The 18,743-nt window shown below is 54.5% G+C and overlaps 2 protein-coding genes across 2 annotated transcripts in view; one reads left to right on the top strand and one right to left on the bottom strand.

Annotated features, from left to right (window-relative positions):
* Positions 1–15,788, top strand: part of GTF3C5 (general transcription factor IIIC subunit 5) — a 28,425-nt gene extending 12,637 nt beyond the window's left edge. Inside the window, exons 3-11 of the mRNA XM_030818098.1 lie at positions 951–1,149; positions 8,025–8,220; positions 9,306–9,410; positions 11,090–11,204; positions 11,672–11,752; positions 11,976–12,073; positions 13,300–13,382; positions 14,052–14,194; positions 15,099–15,788. Coding sequence (XP_030673958.1) covers positions 951–1,149; positions 8,025–8,220; positions 9,306–9,410; positions 11,090–11,204; positions 11,672–11,752; positions 11,976–12,073; positions 13,300–13,382; positions 14,052–14,194; positions 15,099–15,265 — 1,187 coding nt within the window. The 3' untranslated portion in view covers positions 15,266–15,788. The remainder of the gene's footprint in view (positions 1–950; positions 1,150–8,024; positions 8,221–9,305; positions 9,411–11,089; positions 11,205–11,671; positions 11,753–11,975; positions 12,074–13,299; positions 13,383–14,051; positions 14,195–15,098) is intronic.
* A 145-nt stretch (positions 15,789–15,933) lies between these two features.
* LOC101177410 lies at positions 15,934–18,656 on the bottom strand. Its single transcript, XM_012508701.2, is given in 3 exon segments — positions 15,934–16,008; positions 18,056–18,199; positions 18,201–18,656. Coding segments are annotated over 3 exon segments (654 nt in total). The 5' UTR covers positions 18,636–18,656.
* Between the last annotated feature and the right edge of the window lie 87 nt (positions 18,657–18,743).

Raw genomic sequence — 18,743 nt, forward strand, 5'->3', positions numbered from 1 at the left:
AGGAGGCAATAAGGCAAGGAAGGGAGACGGATGAGAAAGACAGACTCTGGCATTGTGCCTGCCTGAGCCCTGCCAGTTTCTTTGGGAGGTGACTTGGCTTCTCTGAGCCTCAGTGTCCTTGTCTGTGCAATGCAGGCTACAGAGCCTGCGTTCCTTAGGCCCTCGTGAAGATTCCGGGAGGCAATGCCTGTGAATGGGCCAGCCTCTGGCCCACAGGAGGTGCCTGGCATATTACTAACAAGCCTTAGAGTTGGCTGAGTTACAGCTGCAGTTCTAGGCAGAATCTGAAGAGTATAAAGATTGAGAAGGGCAAAGAGGGCTAGAAAGAAAAGAGGGGAAGAAGAAAGTGAAATGAAGGAGAAGCAGGACCTGGGGTCCTATGGGTTGGGCATTTTTAATGGCAGTCATTCTGGTGGGTCATGGCATTCGCCAAAGAGGGCTGTTCTTTCTGGGACAAAGTTTCCCAAGTGATTCGTAAAACATAACACCTCGTATTTGTCATCGAATTGAACCAGCACCTTGCTGCTCAGTGTGTGTGTCTCTGGACTGGCAGCATCAGCCTCACCTGGGAGCTTGGTAGAAATGCACCATGTCAGAACCTGCATTTAGCAAGATCCCGGCAGATTCATATGCATGTTACTAGGTTGGTGCAAAGGTAATTGCAGTTATTACAGTTAAAAGTAACATCTAAGAAGCACTCACCTGGACTCCATCCTCACCTATCACGTAGCTCCCCACCTCCCCAAAATAATTTATATGTAAGTGATTTAGACTGCATCGAGCCAACTTTGCAGAAGCATTTGGGAAGGGTGTGTTTTCCTGCCACCCTCACCCTGCAGCCTCCACCACATGGCCCACTCAGCACCTCCCTAAGCAGATGTGGGTGTCGGTGTGTGGCAGCTGCCCATTCCTGGACTCAATGGCTGCCGTCTGCCCACCTCTCTTTCTAGGGATGTCTGACTTCCAGTACTTGGCCGTGCATACGGAAGCAGGCGGCAAGCATACGTCAATGTATGACAAGGTGCTCATGCTCCGGCCCGAGAAGGAGGCCTTTTTCCACCAGGAGCTGCCGCTCTACATCCCCCCGCCCATCTTCTCCCGGCTGGACGCCCCGGTGGACTACTTCTACCGACCAGAGACCCAGCACCGGTAAGGCCCCCCTCCATGCAGCCTCGGTTCTCCATCCTGAAAAAATGGGATGGGCCGGGCGTGGAGGCTCACGCACTGGGCATGGTGGTGCACACCTATAATTCCAGCTACTCGGGAGGCTGAGGTTGGAGAATCGCTTGAACCCAGGAGGTGGAGGTTGCAATGAGCCAAGATCACGCCACTGCACTCCAGCCCAGGTGACAAGAGTGAGACTGTCTCCAAAAAAAAAAAAAAAAAGGAAAATGGGATCATAGTAGTACCTACCCAACAGAGGTATTGGGATTGAATTTAAAAAGTGCATGCAGTTCTCAGCACAGAGCTGAGTACAGAACAGGGCCTTAGTAAGTGGTGGCCTGTGTGATCGCCAGGTTGGCCTCACTCCTGAGGACAGTGCAAAGAACGTGACTGTGGGACATGTGGGTTCCTGCTGAGAAATGTCCGTTGGCTTAATCCCCTGGTCACTGCTGACCAGCCAGTCTCTGGACCTTGCTGTCACTAGTAATGACACTACCTAAGCAAGCCGCCTGGGAACGTCCCACTCTCTGACCCCAGCTCTTTCCTACCTCCTTTGCTCCCCATGGCCTCACTGTCCCTGTCCCTGGCAGAGATTTCACAGCCTCTTTATCATCTGTCCCTCCCCTGCCCTCCTCTCTTTGCCACACTCACCTGCCAAGCCTCGGCCCCACTTCACCCCAGCTGTTTACCCTTTCCTGGTCTGCCCTGTGCGGCTGGAGGTCGCTTCAGAGAACCCCCGACCGTGCCCATCGCCCAGTGCCATCCTTCGCAAGGCATCTGTGACTCTACACAGCTCTCGCCTGCCCTACACTTGGTTATGGCGTCTCCTCCGGAACATGGTGCCTCTCCTCAGGACAGGTGCTCACTCTCATCAGTAGTGGGTTTCTCCTACACTGAGAGCTTTGAAGAGCCACATGGACGTGACTCATAGTGCACCCACCGCCACCCCCTGCCACCCACCACACCTCCCGTGTGCACAGCCTGCCCAAGCCCACATGCAATTCAGATGAAATGAATTCTGTAACTCAGAGGTTCTCGACATAATAGAGACCTCAGCGGCTGTTGGAAAGGCAGGCCTGGGCATTGTCAAATGTAGTCAAATTGTCAAATGCCATACATTGACGTAAAAGAATAGGATTTCCTTTATATAAAATCCAAGATTGAATACTGTGAAAACAAAATGAAGAAAACAAGTTTGAAAATACCCAACTGGGGATGAATGACATTGACCAGCCACACTGCCAGTTATTCCACGTCCCTGTGCAGCAGCGCTGTGAGTACATCTCACCCCAGCCTGGGAGCAATTCCCCAGGGTTCCTGACACCCCCCCCATCGTACACATGAGGAAGCCGAGACGTGGGGTCAGCGCCAGGTCCCGCCGGCAGCACCGCCTGGTCTCCCACTCTGCAGGCTTTGCTCGTGGCCCAGTGCCACGGTGTCCTGATTTTTGTATGCTCTACTTTCTAAAATTACACACAAAAAGACAACACGGAAAAAAACTTTGCATTGTAATGGATGCTCCCCAGAGGCAGCAACTTGGCCTGCTTCGGTCTCTGTCATAGCCCCGGTGCCCAGAACAGAGCCTGGCCTGTGAGAGGTACTCAGCAAGTGTCCATGGGTCGCACACAGATTTAGGGGAGCAAGATTACTGCAAACAGATGAGCAAAATGAAAGGGCCTTTTTTTTTTTGAAAGGCGGAGTCTTGCTCTGTCCACCCAGGCTGGAGTGCAGTGGTGCGATCTTGGCTCGCTGCAACCTCTGCTTCCTGGGTTAAAGCAATTCTCCTGCCTCAGCCTCCTGAATGGCTGGGACTACAGGTGCCCACCACTACGCCCAGCTTATTTTTGTAGTTTTAGTAGAAGTGAGGTTTCACCACATTGGCCAGGCTGATCTTGAACTCCTGGCCTCCAGTGATCCGCCCACCTCAGCCTCCCAAAGTACTGGGATTACAGGCGTGAGCCACAGCGCCCAGCCCGAAAAGGACTTTGAAAACTGGGCCAGAGGTGATGGTGTTTGTTGAATAATTGTTCCATAGCATGTTTTAAGCTTCCAAAAATGCAGCCCTCAAGAGAATGGGCTTGGACTTGGTGTAGTGGCTCACACCTGTAATTCTAGTGATTTGAGAGGCCAAAGCGGGAGGATCACTTGAGGCCAAAAGTTTGAGACCAGACTGGGCAATATAGCAAGACTGTCTCTACAAAAAAACTAAAAAAGTTAGCTGGGCATGGTGGCATGCACCTGTATAGCCCTAGCTACTCGGGAGGCTGAGGTGGAAAGATTGGTTGAGCCCAGGACTTTGAGGCTGCAGTGAATATGATCACACCACTGCACTCCAGCCTGGGTGACAGAGCAAAACCCTGTCTCAATAAACAAAACAAAAAACAAACAGAAAAAAGAGTGGACTCTGTGGACTGATGGGACCCGTGCCCAGGTGCCTCCCTTGCTCTATGAGAAAGGCAGGTGCAAGACCAGATTCTGTGGAATAGAAGTAAATGGTGTTGTGATAACAGAAGCCTAGAAAAGTCTGGAAGATTTGGGGCTCAGAGCAGTTTTCTTTGAAGGGGTGGGAGGGCTTTCTCATTCCTCATTACGTATTTCCTTTATGTCCTGACTGAGCACCTGTGGTGGCCCAGGGCACTCCCTGGAGCCTGGTGCCCACGGACAACACAGCAGCTGGGGTGCAGTGCAGGGGCGGGGAGCTGGACGGAGCATGAGTACATGGCTGGGAGCCTTAAAGGAGATCATGGGGAGTGGGCCGCACTGGTGGAAGGCAGTGGGCCAGGGCTACAGGTAGCAGCGAGGGCCCTCAGAGGAGCTGACATCTGGAGCTGAGACAGAGCCAGCCAGGTGAAGATCCAGGGAGAACTTTCCAGACCAGGGGATTGGCGCATGCGAAGGAAGGCTGGGGAGGCTGCTGTGCCCCGGAGCAGGTGAGCCAGGGAATGGGGGTGGGGATTGAAGACCAGTGCCTAGGCTTCATCCTCAGGAGAGAGTGTGTTATTCTCTGCCTCCAGAAAAGCATTGCAGAAAGGTTCAAACACACCTCAAAGTGGAGAGAATCGAATTGTCTAGTAGCCCCCACGTGCCCATCAGGAGCATCCAGTGAGCAACATTCTGCTCCTCTCCACCCCCAGTGGCACAGTGCTGCCTTCAGAAACAAGCAGTGCAGATCTCCGACAGGGAAGACTCGTGTTTCAGACAGACCTGCAATACCAGTCTCCTACCCAACAGAATTAATAGCACTCCCCAACATCACCCACAACCAGTCCTTGTTCACTTTTTCCTGATTGTCTCAAAAGCCACTCAGGAGCCAAACAAGGGCCACACATGTTGCTTTTGGTTGCTGTCCCCTAGTCTGTAACATCCCCTACCACCACCACCCCCTACTTTTTTCTGATTGTAAGAATAAATTGTACCTGTTAGAAAAAAAAACAAAACATTGTGGAAATGTATTAACTAAAAAGAATCAAGTCACTTTGCCTCCCTGCAGAAAACTTTTGCACATAGAATGATACCATTTTCTGTAAGTATATTGTATTCACTATAAGAGTTTGAAGCAGGGGTGACATGATCCTTTTTTTTTTTTTTTGGAGACGGAATTTCCCTCTTGTCGCCCACGCTGGAATGCAGTGGCGTGATCTCGGCTCACTGCAACTTCTGCCTCCCAGGTTCAAGTGATTCTCCTGCCTCAGCCTCCCAAGTAGCTGGGATTACAGGTGCACACCACCATGCCCAGCTAACTTTTGTATTTTTAGTAGAGACAGGGTTTCACCATGTTGACCAGGCTGGTCTCAAACTCCTGACCTCAGATGATCCGCCTGCCTCAGCCTCCCAAAGTGCTGGGATTACAGGCGTAAGCCACTGCACTCAGCCTATTTTTTAAAGTTACTTATTGGCCAGGCATAGTGGCTCATGCCTGTAATTCCAGCACTTTGAGAGGCTGAGGTGTGGGAGGATTGCTTGAGCCCAGAAGTTTGAGAACAGCCTGAGCAACATAGTGAGACCCTGTGTCTACAAAAAATTTTTAAAAATTACCCGAGTGTGGTGGCACGTGTGCCTGTGGTCCCAGCTACTTGGGAAGTTGAGATGGGAGGATGGCCTGAGCCTGGGAGGTCAATGCTGCAGTGAGCTATCATTGTGCCACTGCACTCCAGCCTGGGTGACAGAGTGGGACCGTGTTTTAAAAAAAAAAAAGTGGTTTTTTGGTTTGTTTTTTCTTCACCACAAGCAGCATACTCTTGTCAGAAACAAAAATACATAAAAGAAAACAGGCTGGGCACAGTGGCTCACACCTGTAATCCCAGCACTTTGGGAGGCCGAGGCAGGTGGATCACCTGAGGTCAGATCAAGACCATCCTGGCTAACAGTGAAACCCCATCTCTACTAAAAATACAAAAAAATTAGCCGGGTGTGGTGGTGGGTGCCTGTAGTCCCAGCTACTCGGGAGGCTGAGGCAGGAGAATGGCGTGAACCCGGGAGGCAGAGCTTGCAGTGAGCCGAGATCGCGCCACTGCACTCCAGCCTGGGCGACAGAGCGAGACTCCATCTCAAAAAATAATAATACAAAAAATTAGCCAGGCGTGGTGGCGCATGCCTGTAATCCCAGCTACTTGGGGGGCTGAGGCAGGAGAATCTCTTGAATCCGGGAGGTGGAGGTTGAGGTGAGCTGAGATCGTGCCATTGCACTCCAGCCTGGGCAACAAGAGTGAAACTCCATCTCAAAAAAAAGAAAACGGCACTTGTCAGCACTGCCGCCCCTGGCACTAGATGGCAGCAGCATCTGAGTCCCTGCTCTGCCCTGCGGGCCAGTGGGAAGCTGTTTCAAGCCCCTGGGGTAAAATGAGGGAGGAGGGCCAGCTGCCCTCGGCCCCCAAGGCCCCTCTCCCTCCACATGTGGTTTATCAGTTTCCAGCACCTGGAAAGAACCTGCATTTTCTCCCAGGGCTGCTGTCGATTCTCCTACCCTGCTGACGTTGCTGGGTGCATGAGGACTGGCAGGGAGGAAACCTAGCCACTGCCCCCTTGGCCCCTTCCTGGGGAGATTGAGCTTCCCACAAACCAGGTGGGCAAGCAGAGTCTGCTGGGTGGCCTGACGGGGTCCTCCTAACTGGAGGATGGTGGGTCCCTCCTGTTCCTCAGGGACTCTCCAAGGTGGTCCTGTTGACTTTGCCATCAGCACCCTTCGACCCCTGCCAGCAGTTCCCCACCTACTTAGAATCATGGTGACACAGACCACAGCCTGAGGCCGCCATGGGGAGCAGGCTAGGGGTGCAGCCGAGGCTGCCGCAGCCTCTCCCTACAGGGTTGGGCACAGGCGGGCTGCTCTTGCAGGTGGCCACCCGGTTTTCCTTGGGGACATCTTTGAAAACGGGATAGTGCTGACCTGTCCTGTGCGGTTTCTAACGCAGGCACTTTTAAAAGAAGGCCCAGACTTGATCCCGTCTTTCTAGTTTTGTTTCACAATGTGAAAATACTGTTATTCTTTGTAAGTGTGCAGATGGTATGTACTCATGTAGAAAACTAAGGTAAAATGGAAACAAATTTTAAAAGGTAATAATCACCCGAATGAATTCAATGATGTCCGGGACCTACTTTAAAATGTACTTCAAAATAGTGGGTTGGATGGAGGTTCAAATGAAATGCAGTTAACCACGTGGTGATCATTGTTGAAGCTGGTAACGGGCTCCTGGGGGTTCTTTACACTGGCCTGCCTTCTTTTGTGTAAGTTTGGTGTCCAACCTTAAAGACATAACCACTACAAATATTTTGAGAAATACCTACCTAAGGGTGTTCTGTGCCAACACACAGAAATATTCTAGAATCTTTGCTTTGTATGTGTGAGTATATGTTTTAAGACTTTATTTTTTTAGAGCAATTTTAGAATCACAGCAAAATAAGAAGGCACAGCGATTTCTCATATGCCCCCTAGCCGCCCCCACACACAGCCTCCCCCATTATCAACATCTCAGTAGAGTGGGGGCACTTGTTAACAGTGGATGAACCTATGCTGACACATCGTCACCCAGTGTCCATAGTTGACATCGGGGTTCCCCCTTGGTGTTGGGCATTCTATGTGTTTGGACAAATGGAACCCTTGGCTTTAACCCCTGTGTTTCATGACAATGCCATTTGGTGAGGTTCTTTGTTCATTCACCTACATGTGGTTGAGATGCTTGTGAGCCAGAGTCATGCTCTGTTGGGTGGCAGGACAAGTGTGTGATGGGACCTTTGCAGCCAGGCTCCTCGATGGGAGTCCCACCTCCTTCCCAGGAGCTCTGTCTCTGGGCAAGTTTCCCAGTCCCTATGGTTTCAGTTGCTTCATTAGAAAATGGTCCCTTCTCTGTAGGATTAGTTTGAGCATTAAATAAGTGACTCGCATGTAAGCAGATGTGAATGAGTGCAGCTTTTGTCCCTGTTTTGACAGCAGATTGCGTTCTCTCATGCAGCTGTGCTGGGTGATTTCACCATTGCCAGCTGCTGGACATTAGACTGTCCAGTTTTTCACTGGCTGGACAGTGCTGCGCCTGACTCAGTGCACTTTTGGGGCCACCAGCCCCATGACAGGTGCCCTTTCCTGCACTCCAGCCTCGAGGACCTTTTGGCCTTTCCCCAGTTTGAGAGCCGCAGGCCCCAGGGTTTCTCTGAGTTGTCATAGGCAGTTGTGGCCGCGTCTCGTCCTCTGTGAATAGAGGTTCCTTTAGCAGCCAACTCTGGGGTCCTTTCCCAGCACAGATGTCCAGAGAGAGGCACACGGTGGCTGCGGGCCTTGCCGGGCTCCTGGGCTCCCTGCCTGGTCTGGCCCAGTGGGTGCCTGGGATGGCCTTAGTGCCCGTGTTCTCACCTGTACTCTCTGTCCCCAGGGAAGGCTACAACAATCCCCCCATCTCAGGCGAGAATCTGATTGGCCTGAGCAGGGCCCGGCGCCCCCACAATGCCATCTTTGTCAACTTTGAGGATGAGGAGGTGCCCAAGCAGCCGCTGGAGGCTGCAGCCCAGACGTGGAGGAGAGTCTGCACTAACCCAGTGGACCGGAAGGTGGAGGAGGAGCTGAGGAAGGCAAGTCCTGCGCTGCGCCCGGCCCCGGTGGCTCCAGCCTCTCTGTTGGCTTCCCATGTTTACCCAGCTGCTCCCTGTTCCTGGCTGTGGGGTTGGCTGCACTGACCTTTACCCATTCGTTAGTGCATGGGAACTTCTCACCTTCAGATGCCATGTCTAAAGGCTGTGTGGGTATAAGTTCTACATTCCTGAGGTTGAAAATGCTTCTTAGAGTTCTTAAGAAAAATATGCGTGCATTGTTCAAATGTGACCTAAACATGGAGCTCTGGGATCCGCTGAGCTCTTATTCATCCATTCACTCATTGCAGCAAACCCAGTGGGGCACCTAGTGTGCCAGGCCCAGCACTTTCTTACCGTTAGAACTGGAACTGTGCTTCCAGGCAGCCCGCCTTCCTTGGGCTTGTGGGTGCCGTGGAGTCCTGCGTCCCCACTGGCATGAGCATCAGGTTCACAGTGAGGCCACTGCCACCTGGAGCCCGGCTCTTCCCTTACGCAGTGTGCCTGTGGGAGACCACGTGGATTTCTTGTTGATTTCCAGCAGTCACTGGGGCACACTGTCAGTGGCTCCTTATTGCCCACCAGGCACAGCCCACATTCCTGACCTGAATTGGCTTGTGACGCCCGCTGCCCCAGCCCCCTGGCCCTCTACACTCTGGCCACACTGACCTTTGCAGTCCTCCCCAGGCCAGGCTGTCCCTTTCAGCCCTGACGATGTCCCACCTCAGGCACCTGTTCTGTAGACTGGAGCAGCATGGGGACCCTGGGACTCTAGCACGTGCCCCCTGAGCCCTGCTCCCCACCGCGCTGTGGGCCATATGAGGACAGCGACCATGTCTCTTGTTGTTTGAGAGACCCAGCCCCACAACTGCACTTGGCATAGGCTGGGCGTGCAGCCCAGGCTTCTGAGGGAAGGGATGAATTAGTGAGGGCAGCAGGTCCTAGGGGCACGCCCTGTGTGTCCAGCCCCTGTCCTCTACCAGCTCCTCTCTGGAGGGGCCACTGGGGCCCAGACCATGTTGGGAGTTCAGGGCAGAAGGGTGGAAGCTGCTGGTGCTCATCGCAGCCTCTGCCCTTGGCCTCCCCAGCTGTTTGACATCCGTCCCATCTGGTCCCGGAACGCTGTCAAGGCCAACATCAGCGTCCACCCAGACAAGCTCAAGGTCTTGCTTCCCTTCATAGCCTATTACATGGTAAGTGTCAGCTGCCCACCCACCTGCCTTGGTTCCCACCCATATGGTCCCTGGTCCCTGCTGTGATGTCTTAGAGCCATAGTAAGAGCAGCCAACCCCCTATCCTGGCTCCCCGTCCTTCCTGCCCCACCCCTATCCTGGCCCATTCTTCCTACCCACCCTCCTGGCCCTCATCCTTCCTGCCCTACCCCCAATCTAGCACCTCCCCTGTCCTGGCACCCCCATCCTTCCTTCCCCCCTGTCCTGGCCCCCTGATCCTAGCATCCCTAAGACAGCTTATTAAAGCCAGCTAGAAAAGTTTCAGCTCCCTGAGTCCAGGGCGCCCTTCACAGCCTGTTGGGCTGCAGAACCCAGCGGCCCCATGTCGTCCTCTACCTGTGTTGAGCGGGGTTCAGTGGGAGGCAGATCCACCTTTGATCCACAAGCATGTAAAGATGGATGTCATTACTGAGGTTCCCAAAGGTGCTAGTGGGAAAGGGATCCTCCCCGCTGCCAGGCCTCACAAAGCATTAGGGAAGGCCAGCGTAAGACATGACCGTGAGGGTCTGCAACAGGCAGTAGGACACAAGAAAGACTCATTTCTTCTGCCTTGTTGGACTTGCGGCTCAGGAGAGCCACCTGTGCTGCTTGGTGTTGGCATTTTATTTTATTTTATTTTATTTTATTTTATTTTATTTTATTTTATTTTACTTATTTATTTTGAGATGAAGCCTCACTCTGTCTCCCAGGCTGGAGTGCAGTGGTGTGATCTCTGCTCACTGCAACCTCTGCCTCTGGGATTCAAGTGATTCTCCTGCCTCAGCCTCCTAAGTAGCTGGGAGTACAGGCGCACGCCACCATGCCCAGCTAATTTTCTCTTTTTGCATTTTTAGTAGAGATGGGGTTTCGCCATGTTGGTCAGGCTGGTCTCGAACTCCTAACCTCAAGTGATCCGCCTGCCTCGGCCTCCCAAAGTGCTGGGATTATAGGCGAGAGCCACTGCGCCTGGCTGGCATTGGCTTTTTAGACATAAGCCATTCAAATCTCCGTCTGGGGACAGAAGAATTCTCATCGATTAGGCCAGTAGTAACATTGGACCCTTAATATGTGCCAGGAACCGTGGTAAAGGCTCCACGGGCGCTATCTCATTTAATCCTCTGAAAAACCACAGGAGGCCAGGCACGATGGCTCACGCCTAGAATCCCGGTACTTTGGGAGGCTTAAGCGGGAGAATCGCTTGCATCCAGGAGTTGGAGACCAGCCAGCGCAACATAATGAGACCCCATCTCTACAAAAAAATTAAAAATTAGCTGGGTGAGGTGGCTCATGCCTGTAGTCCCAGCTACTTGGGAGGCTGAGGTAGGAGGATCGCTTGAGCCCAGGAGGTTGAGGCCGCAGTGAACCGTGATTGTGCCACTGCACTCAGCCTGGGCAACAGAGTGAGACCCCCTCTCAAAAAAACAAAAAAACCCACAGGAAAGGGTGCTCCTGTTCCCTCCATCTGACAGGAAGACCAAGGTTTGGAAAGGCCACGTGCCCTCACCAAGGTGACAGGACCTGCACATGGCAGAGCAGGGCTGGGCATCCAGAGCCCTGTCCCCAGCTCCTGAGCTCTTCTGCTGCCTCGGTGTAGGCTCCGCCCTGTCCAGGGACCTGGGTCTTCACCTCACCTCACATTTTTCCCCCCTTTTCTGTCCCAGATAACAGGCCCCTGGCGCAGCCTGTGGATTCGATTTGGGTATGACCCCCGAAAAAACCCAGATGCCAAGATTTATCAAGTCCTCGATTTCCGAATCCGTTGTGGAATGAAACACGGTAAAAACTCCTGAAAGCTTTGCCTCCTGCCTTTCTCTCTTTCAGTTTCTCTCTCAGTTTCTAGCATTCTCTTTTGTAGTAAGAATCTTTTCATTTGGAAAGAATAAAAAAACCTTTTGCCCCCGTTGCTGAGACTCTTGAATGCAGAATGGCGTGGAAACGAAAGCCCTAGTTCTGTGCTGGCCCCACCGCTGACCGCCCGTTTCTGAACCACAGTCCCTCATTAAGTGACTCCACGTGCCCTATGATCCTGTGATGCAGGCCAGGCACTTGCGAGAGCATCAGTGCCCACCCTGCCTGGGAAGTGCTGAGATGTGTTGGTGACCACAGTGGCGTGCTTGGCAGCCTGGGGTTGCCCTCTCAGGAGCTGGCCCCATGGACCCAAGTCCCATCTCCGGTGTGAAGCCAGCGTTGTGTGCCGACGGGCCCTGTGCCCGCCCACCTGACATGCCTGCCCTCGCCTGCAGGTTATGCCCCCAGCGACTTGCCAGTCAAAGCAAAGCGCAGCACCTACAACTACAGCCTCCCCATCACCGTCAAGAAGACACGTAAGCGTGCCAGGCGCCTTTTGTGGGTCATGAGTGATTTGCCAAGGAAGGCGGGGCACCTGGACCCAGATGGGGAGGTGGTTCCTGGGGGTCACTCCAGGGTTCTGCCGGTCATTCCTCCCCTAGGAGAGGGTGGGCTGGCAGGAGGGCAGGGCATGGTGGTTGGGAGAGACACCTCCTCCCCACCCTGCACATGCCAAGCACTGCTGTTGTCCCCACGCAGCCAGCCAGCTTGTCACTATGCATGACCTGAAGCAGGGCCTGGGCCCATCGGGGACAAGTGGTGCTCGGAAACCAGCTTCCAGCAAGTACAAGCTCAAGGTGGGCGCCCCTGAGCCCCAGGGGGGAGTGGCTCCCAGGGGAGGCCGGGAATGGAGGGGAGGACTTCACTCTTGGGGCTGGGCACCCTGTGGGTGACACCTGGGAGGCTGTGATTAAGGCAGCTCTGCCCACTGGGGCCTCGGCACCTTGCCTACTTTTAGGTCAGCCTTCAGACACTGAGGGTGAGAACTCGGGTGCAAACCCCCGGGGCTGTGTGTGTTGGGGACATCTGGCGAAGAGGTGGTGACAAGTCTCCGACAGGGAAGCCTGGCACCAGCAGCTGCATGTGGCTGTCCTTCTCAAGTCCTTTGGGAACCTGGGCCCCCACTGAGCCACATGACCACTCCCGGAATGATCAGAATTGGGCACACACAGGAGGACAGAGCCAGAGCAGGCCATGTGGGCCGCAGCTGTGGCAGGAGCCTCACCGGCTCACGTTTCCGTCAGTGTGGTTGCCCGGCGGGGGTTGGCAGTTTCCAGAGCTGTTCCCACATTCAGGCTCCCGCAAGCCGCTCCACAGTCCTGGGGGCAGCCGAGAAGGGGGCATCCCGCACGGTGGAATCACCTGCCAAGGGAGTGGGTGGCAGAGATGAGTGCAGCAGAGATAGGTGATGCGAGGGACTCGCTGTGCCCCAGTGTCCGGGGCCCCTGCCTACTTCCTAGGTTTTCCAGACCTTTGCTGTCTTCCCAGTGAGGGACGATCATGCCACAGTCTGTGCGGCCTTCCTTCTCGAGGCCTCTCCTAGGAGGCCATTATCCTTACCTCTAGAACTACACGGCTGGGTACGGAAAGGAGAGAGTAAATACTCACTAAGCCCTGCTTTCCCCAGAAAAGATGTCAGGGCAGCCCATAGGGGGACATAGGGTGACAAATTAGCACCAGTGGGTGAGGGATAAGGTCAGAGGGCAGGAGGGCACAGAGAGCAGAGCCTGGCACAAGGCTAGTGCCGGCCCCATGCCATGGCCTGCGGCGCAGGTGGGCTCACCGTTGCCAGTGGCCCTGGGAGGGCCTGCGTGCTCCTCTGCCTCTCCCAGAGCCTCCTGGGGAGTTGGACCTTGTTTTTTCCCCAACTCCTCCCTGGCCTTCCAGCCTGTCTGCCCAACCTGGTCCTGGTGACCAGCCAGCTCCCTGGAGAGACCCCATGGGAGCCTACATGGAGTCTCCAACATGGGCAGCCCCAGGGCCCTGGCTAACCTTCCCTGTCTCTCTCCCCCTTTTCCACCAGGACTCTGTCTACATCTTCCGGGAAGGGGCCCTGCCACCCTATCGGCAGATGTTCTACCAGTTATGCGACTTGAATGTGGAAGAGTACGTATGGGAGGGGCCCTGAGACACTGAGGGGGGCCTGTGGGACCCAGGGACCAAAGTGGTCTCTGCCACTCTCCCACTTCACATCGGCCTTCATCTCCGGCAAGAGCACTCGCCTGTCTGGGAGTTTGGTGCTGCCGAGAGCCCTGGCATGCTGGTGGCCCTCGTAGAGGCGGTGCCCTATAGAAAGCCATGGCTCCAAGCTGTGCAGAGACAGTTCTTACTGTTAACATCCTTGCTCCTCTTCCACTGTCCACATAAAGGCCCCGTGAGGTGGTTCTCAATCCCAGGACCTGCCAGATCCCAGAAACCTTTTATCAACTTGTTCTCAGTGATGTTTAAAGAATTGCAGGGAAAGGGCACTCACTGGGATGGGAGGAGATGGGAACCCATCAAATACATCTGAAATCTGCTGAAAGCCATGGTTCACCAGAAGCACGTGCAGTGGTAACACGGCGAGCTTCCCATGTGTGAGGGGGTCCAGGGAGCACACAGGTTTAGGGCCCCAGCTGGGAGCACACAGCTTGTGTTTCCGGTTCCTCTCTGTAGACTTCGCTCACGGAGCTGCCTTTCTCAGTACAGCTCTGCCTCCGGCAAAAACCGACACTGGCATGGCTTAGCAGAGACCCACCCCGGGACTTTATGTCCCAACCCTCTCCCCACCCCCAGGTTGCAGAAGATCATTCACCGCAATGACGGGGCAGAGAATTGCTGCACAGAACGGGATGGGTGGTGCCTCCCCAAGACCAGCGACGAGCTCAGGGACACCATGTCCCTCATGATCCGGCAGACCATCCGCTCCAAGAGGCCTGGTAAGAGCCGCCTGGGGTAAAGGGGATCCAGGATGCCTGGGGATCTCCTTTGAGACAGAGGTGTCCCTAAGGGGACCCACTCCTGGGAAATGGCACCAAGGTGGCATCATCTTGCCTCTGGCCCTGGTGGGAGGGGGACATTGTGAGCCAGAGCCCAGCCCAGGTGCTGGCATCACCCCAGCTGCCCAGAGGCTGCCTCAGCTGAGGCCCTGAGCCCTGCGGTCTGGGGCAGTAGACAAGCCCAGAGGGGCCGGGTGCAGCAGCCTGGCACTGCCATCGGGGCCTCCACCTGACGCCCTCACACCAGCCCACGTCTTTCAGCTGTGCATGCACAGGCTCTGCCTCTGTCTTCTTACTGTTCTGTGTGGCCCAGCCCCTTCCTGGAACCAGGCAGCCCTGGCAGGAGCGAGGGCCAGCTGCAGGGAAAGTGAAGGGGGCAACACCTGCCAGGCTGTGGGTCTGACAAGGCTGGGGGGAGTCATAAGAGGCACCCTGTCTCAGGGAACTCCTCCCAGGCTTGGGGAGGAGGCATCCTGAACCCAGCCACGCCCCACAGATCTGACCGAAGCAGGGGTTCTTGGTCTTGCTTGGAACCCAGATTCAGCCCCCTTTGGGAATCTAATCAAGGGTGTGGACCCTTTCCCAGAGAAAATGGCGTGTTCACTCTCGAGGGTCCATGGGCCCTTGAAGCTGCTCATGGCTCCCCTGCTGCAGGATTCCCCTGGCTGCCCGTCAAACTACAGCTTCCCTGGGGGCCTCCACCCCATACTTACCCACCAGCTTCTTCAGAGCTCGAGCTCGGACCCTCATAGTAGTAAACAGGCTCCCCAGAGCCTGGTGGCCTTTCTGGGGCCACCCGGCAGCCTGCATGGGACACCCATGGCCTTGTCTCCTCCGGCCCCAGCTCTCTTTTCCAGCTCAGCCAAGGCTGACGGCGGGAAAGAGCAGCTGACGTACGATTCTGGGGAAGACGAGGAGGAGGATGAGGAGGAGGAAGAAGAGGAGGAGGACTTCAAGCCATCCGACGGCAGTGAAAACGAGATGGAGACAGAGATTCTGGACTATGTGTGACAGGGCCCAAGGCTGGGCCTTCCTGACCCGGCCAGACTAGTGTCTGGCCTAATGGGGGAGCCAGGGCTCCCCATTGCCACCCACAGTGCCCGGAATGGCCCTAGGAGGCCCTCCGAGGAGAGCTGGAGTCCCATCAAAGGGTGCAGCTGACCCTAGCACTGGCTGTGACATGCTGCTTGGTGCTGCCTCTGGTCCTGAGGGCTTAGGGACATCCCCAAAGGGTATGCCCTGGCTCTGCTACCCATGAACCAGCCCAGCATCCAGCCAGTGAGTGGGCACCCAGTGCCTCTCAGGATGAGACCAGTAAATGCCAGAGGTGGAGCTGGGCAGCTGCAGAGCCCCAGGCCACAGGCCAGTCTCACTTGGCTCTCATGACTGTGGTGGTGGAGATAGCGTGCGGAGCCTGGCCCATGGTCTCAGGTGGCAAGAAGTGCCTTTAGCTCTGGATCCTAACCGTTTGGCACAGCTTTGGCCACAGCCAGGCCCCTCTGGAATTGTCCTTATTAAACCAGTTTCCCAAGAAGTCTTGGTTTCTCAGTGTGAATGTTGGAGCTGCAGGGGAGTCTTCTTGTTGCCTTGGGGCTTGGGCCCCCTTTGTCCCTTCATATATTCCTTCATTCATTCCTTCATTCATTCAGTGACATGCTGGCAGTGCTGGCCTGTGCCCCTCACATGTGGTCGGGTTGGGTGAGGGCAGCTAGGAGGACTCCAGGCCTGGTGTCAGTTCTTCTCTTAATGAATACCTTCTTGACAAAGTCATGGGAAATGGGCCCTGCTGTCCCATGGCTGTGCAGTGTGAAACTAGTGGGTCCTGAGCCCACCGAGCCTGCCTGCCTGGCTCTGCTCCCCATGTTGCCCTTGGCTGAGGCACCTCTTATGTCTCCCCAAGTCGGCAGCAGCACTCCCAACCCGTGTGCGTGCCGAGTATTTGTTGAAGAAACAAAGTCATTTGTCCTAGAGGATGGCCCTGTTCTGGATTGGCTGGTTGCTTCTGTGTGGTGCTGAATCTGCTCCTCTCTCCCCTGTATTTCCTGGGGACAGGTGGAGGCTCAGCCAGATTCAGGTTCAAGGTGTCTTCCTAGGCTGCGTCGGTCTGCATGCACGGGATGTCTGCTGGGCCCCTTTGTTGACACTAGGATTGACCAGCAGGTTTAGGTTTCGTCAGCCTGATGCGTTGCTCTTTTATCTAAAAGGTTTTTGGGTTTCTGTGGTTTTTTGTTTCATTTGTGGGTCTTTTTTTTTTTTTTTTTGAGATGGTCTTGCTCTGTCGCCCAGGTTGGAGTGCAGTGATGCAATCAGGGCTCACTGCAGCCTCAACCTCCTGGGCTTGGGTGATCCTTCCTCCTCAGCCTCCTGAGTAGCTGGAACTACAGGTTATGTACCGCCATGCCCAGATAATTTTTCAACTTTTTGTAGAGATGAGGTCTCACTAATGTCCAGGCTGGGCTCAAGGGATCTTCCCGCCTCAGCCTTCCGAAGTACTGGGATTACAGGTGTGAGCCACTGCGTCCAGCCTATTTAATGGCTTTTGAACAGCTGTTGATAATTGCCTGGACCTACTACTTCCTTAAGGGTGTAAAATGGTGATTTTTTGAATTCTATTATTCCCACTGCATTTAGTAGCTGGAATCCTATAAAGGAATCTTCCTCATCGTCTATTTGATTACCCTGAAATACTATTTTCACAGAAAAGAAGGGAAAATGCCTGTTTTCACCTCTTAACAGTTTTCAGAACAATGAGTTAGTGCCCTGGCAAGGGCCAGTGACAGGGCAGAAGGGGGTGGAGAGTGTTTGCTGGGCTGCCTGGTGAACTGAGGTCTGTCAATGGCAGGCTTGCTTTTTCATGCCCAGCTTGTCTTCTTTGCCCAGAGGTGGCCTCAGGTTGACCTCTGTAGTCCTTTGACACAAGCCTTGGGTCTTGGGCACCTTCCTTACTTGCAGCTGCCAGTATGCTGCAGGCTCCAGCCCCTCCCTGGCATTTCCTGTTGCGGACCCAGCCCAACCTTCTCACCAGGGTGCACTCGGTGTGAATACGGTGTTTAGAGACCCCAATCTGGTCACCAGGGGTGGCGCTTGCTCCTGGGATTTCTTTACTGCTAGGGCTTTGGAAGAGACAGAGCCAGGAAATAAGGTTTTTTGTGGGGTTTTTTTGCCAATTTTGAAAAAATAAAGTTTGAGGCTGGGCACGGTGGCTCATGCCTGTAATCCCAGCACTTTGGGAAGCTGAGGCGGGCAGATCCCTTGAGCTCAGGCATTTGAGACCCGCCTGGCCAACATGGTGAAACCCCGTCTCTACTAAAAATACAAAAATCGGCTAGGTGTGATGGCGCACGCCTGTAATCCCAGCTACTTCAGAGGCTAAAGCAGGAGGATCCCTTGAACCCAGGAGTTGAAGACTGCAGTGAGCTATGATTGTGCCACTGCACTCTAGCCTGGGTGACAGAGTCAGACCCTGTCTCCAAAAAAAAAAAAAAAAAAACCTCTGTGATAATGACAACCTCTGTGATGATGACATGTCAATGTGGATTCATCAAGTGTTAACAGCTGTACCCCCTGGTGGGGGATGTTGATAATGGGGGAGACTGGGGTGGAGCAAAGACATACGGGAAATTTCTGTAACCTTCCTCTAATTTTGCTGTGAACCTAAAGCTGCTCTAAAAATGTACATAAATATAAACTGGGGCCTTCTTTTCCCTCTGCCCTGCCCCAGCCCTCTCCCCCCACCTCCTTCCTCTCCCTGCTGCCTCCCCTCTGCCCTCCCCTTTCCTCTTTAGCCACTGTAAAAAATACTGCAGCAAAGGCCTGAGGCAAATGCCTTTGCTTTGGGGCGCCCCAGCCGCTTGCAGGCCCCTTATTTCCTGTGGCCAAGGTCCTCCTCCCACCCTCCAGTCCTTTCCCCAGCCTCCCTCGCCCACTAGGCCTCCTGAATTGCTGGGCACTGGCTGTGGTCGACAGACAGAGGAACAGACGTGGCTCTGCAGGTCCACTCGGTCCCTGGCACCGGCCGCAGAGGTGGCAGAACGGGGGTGTAGTTGGTGTGGGAAGCACAGGCTCCTGGGGGGCTGTTGGGTGGGAAGGCTCTGGCTGCCCTCGCCCTGTCCCCATCACTGCAGAGGGCTGTGCAGTGGCTGGAGCTGCCACTGAGTGTCTCGGTGAGGGTGACCTCACACTGGCTGAGCTTCTTAAAGGCCCCATCTGAAGACTTTGTTCATGGTGTTCTTTCACTTCTCAGAGCCTATCCTGGCTCTGGGAGTAACAGGTGTTCACAGAGATTATGAGTAGCCTCCTCCTCCTCCTCCACAACCTCACATGACCTCCCTTTCCTCCCGCTGGCCTCTTTCCCTCCCCTTCTGTCACTCTGCCTGGGCATGCCCCAGGGCCTTGGCTGGGCCCTTTCTTTCCTCAGGGAAACCCACGTGGTTGGGCTAGATGCCTCCACACCACCCCCCCCCCCCACACCCCCTGAGCCTCTAGTCCT

The sequence above is a fragment of the Nomascus leucogenys genome, chromosome 8 (genome assembly GCF_006542625.1).
Source record: "Nomascus leucogenys isolate Asia chromosome 8, Asia_NLE_v1, whole genome shotgun sequence".
Lineage (NCBI taxonomy): Eukaryota > Metazoa > Chordata > Mammalia > Primates > Hylobatidae > Nomascus > Nomascus leucogenys.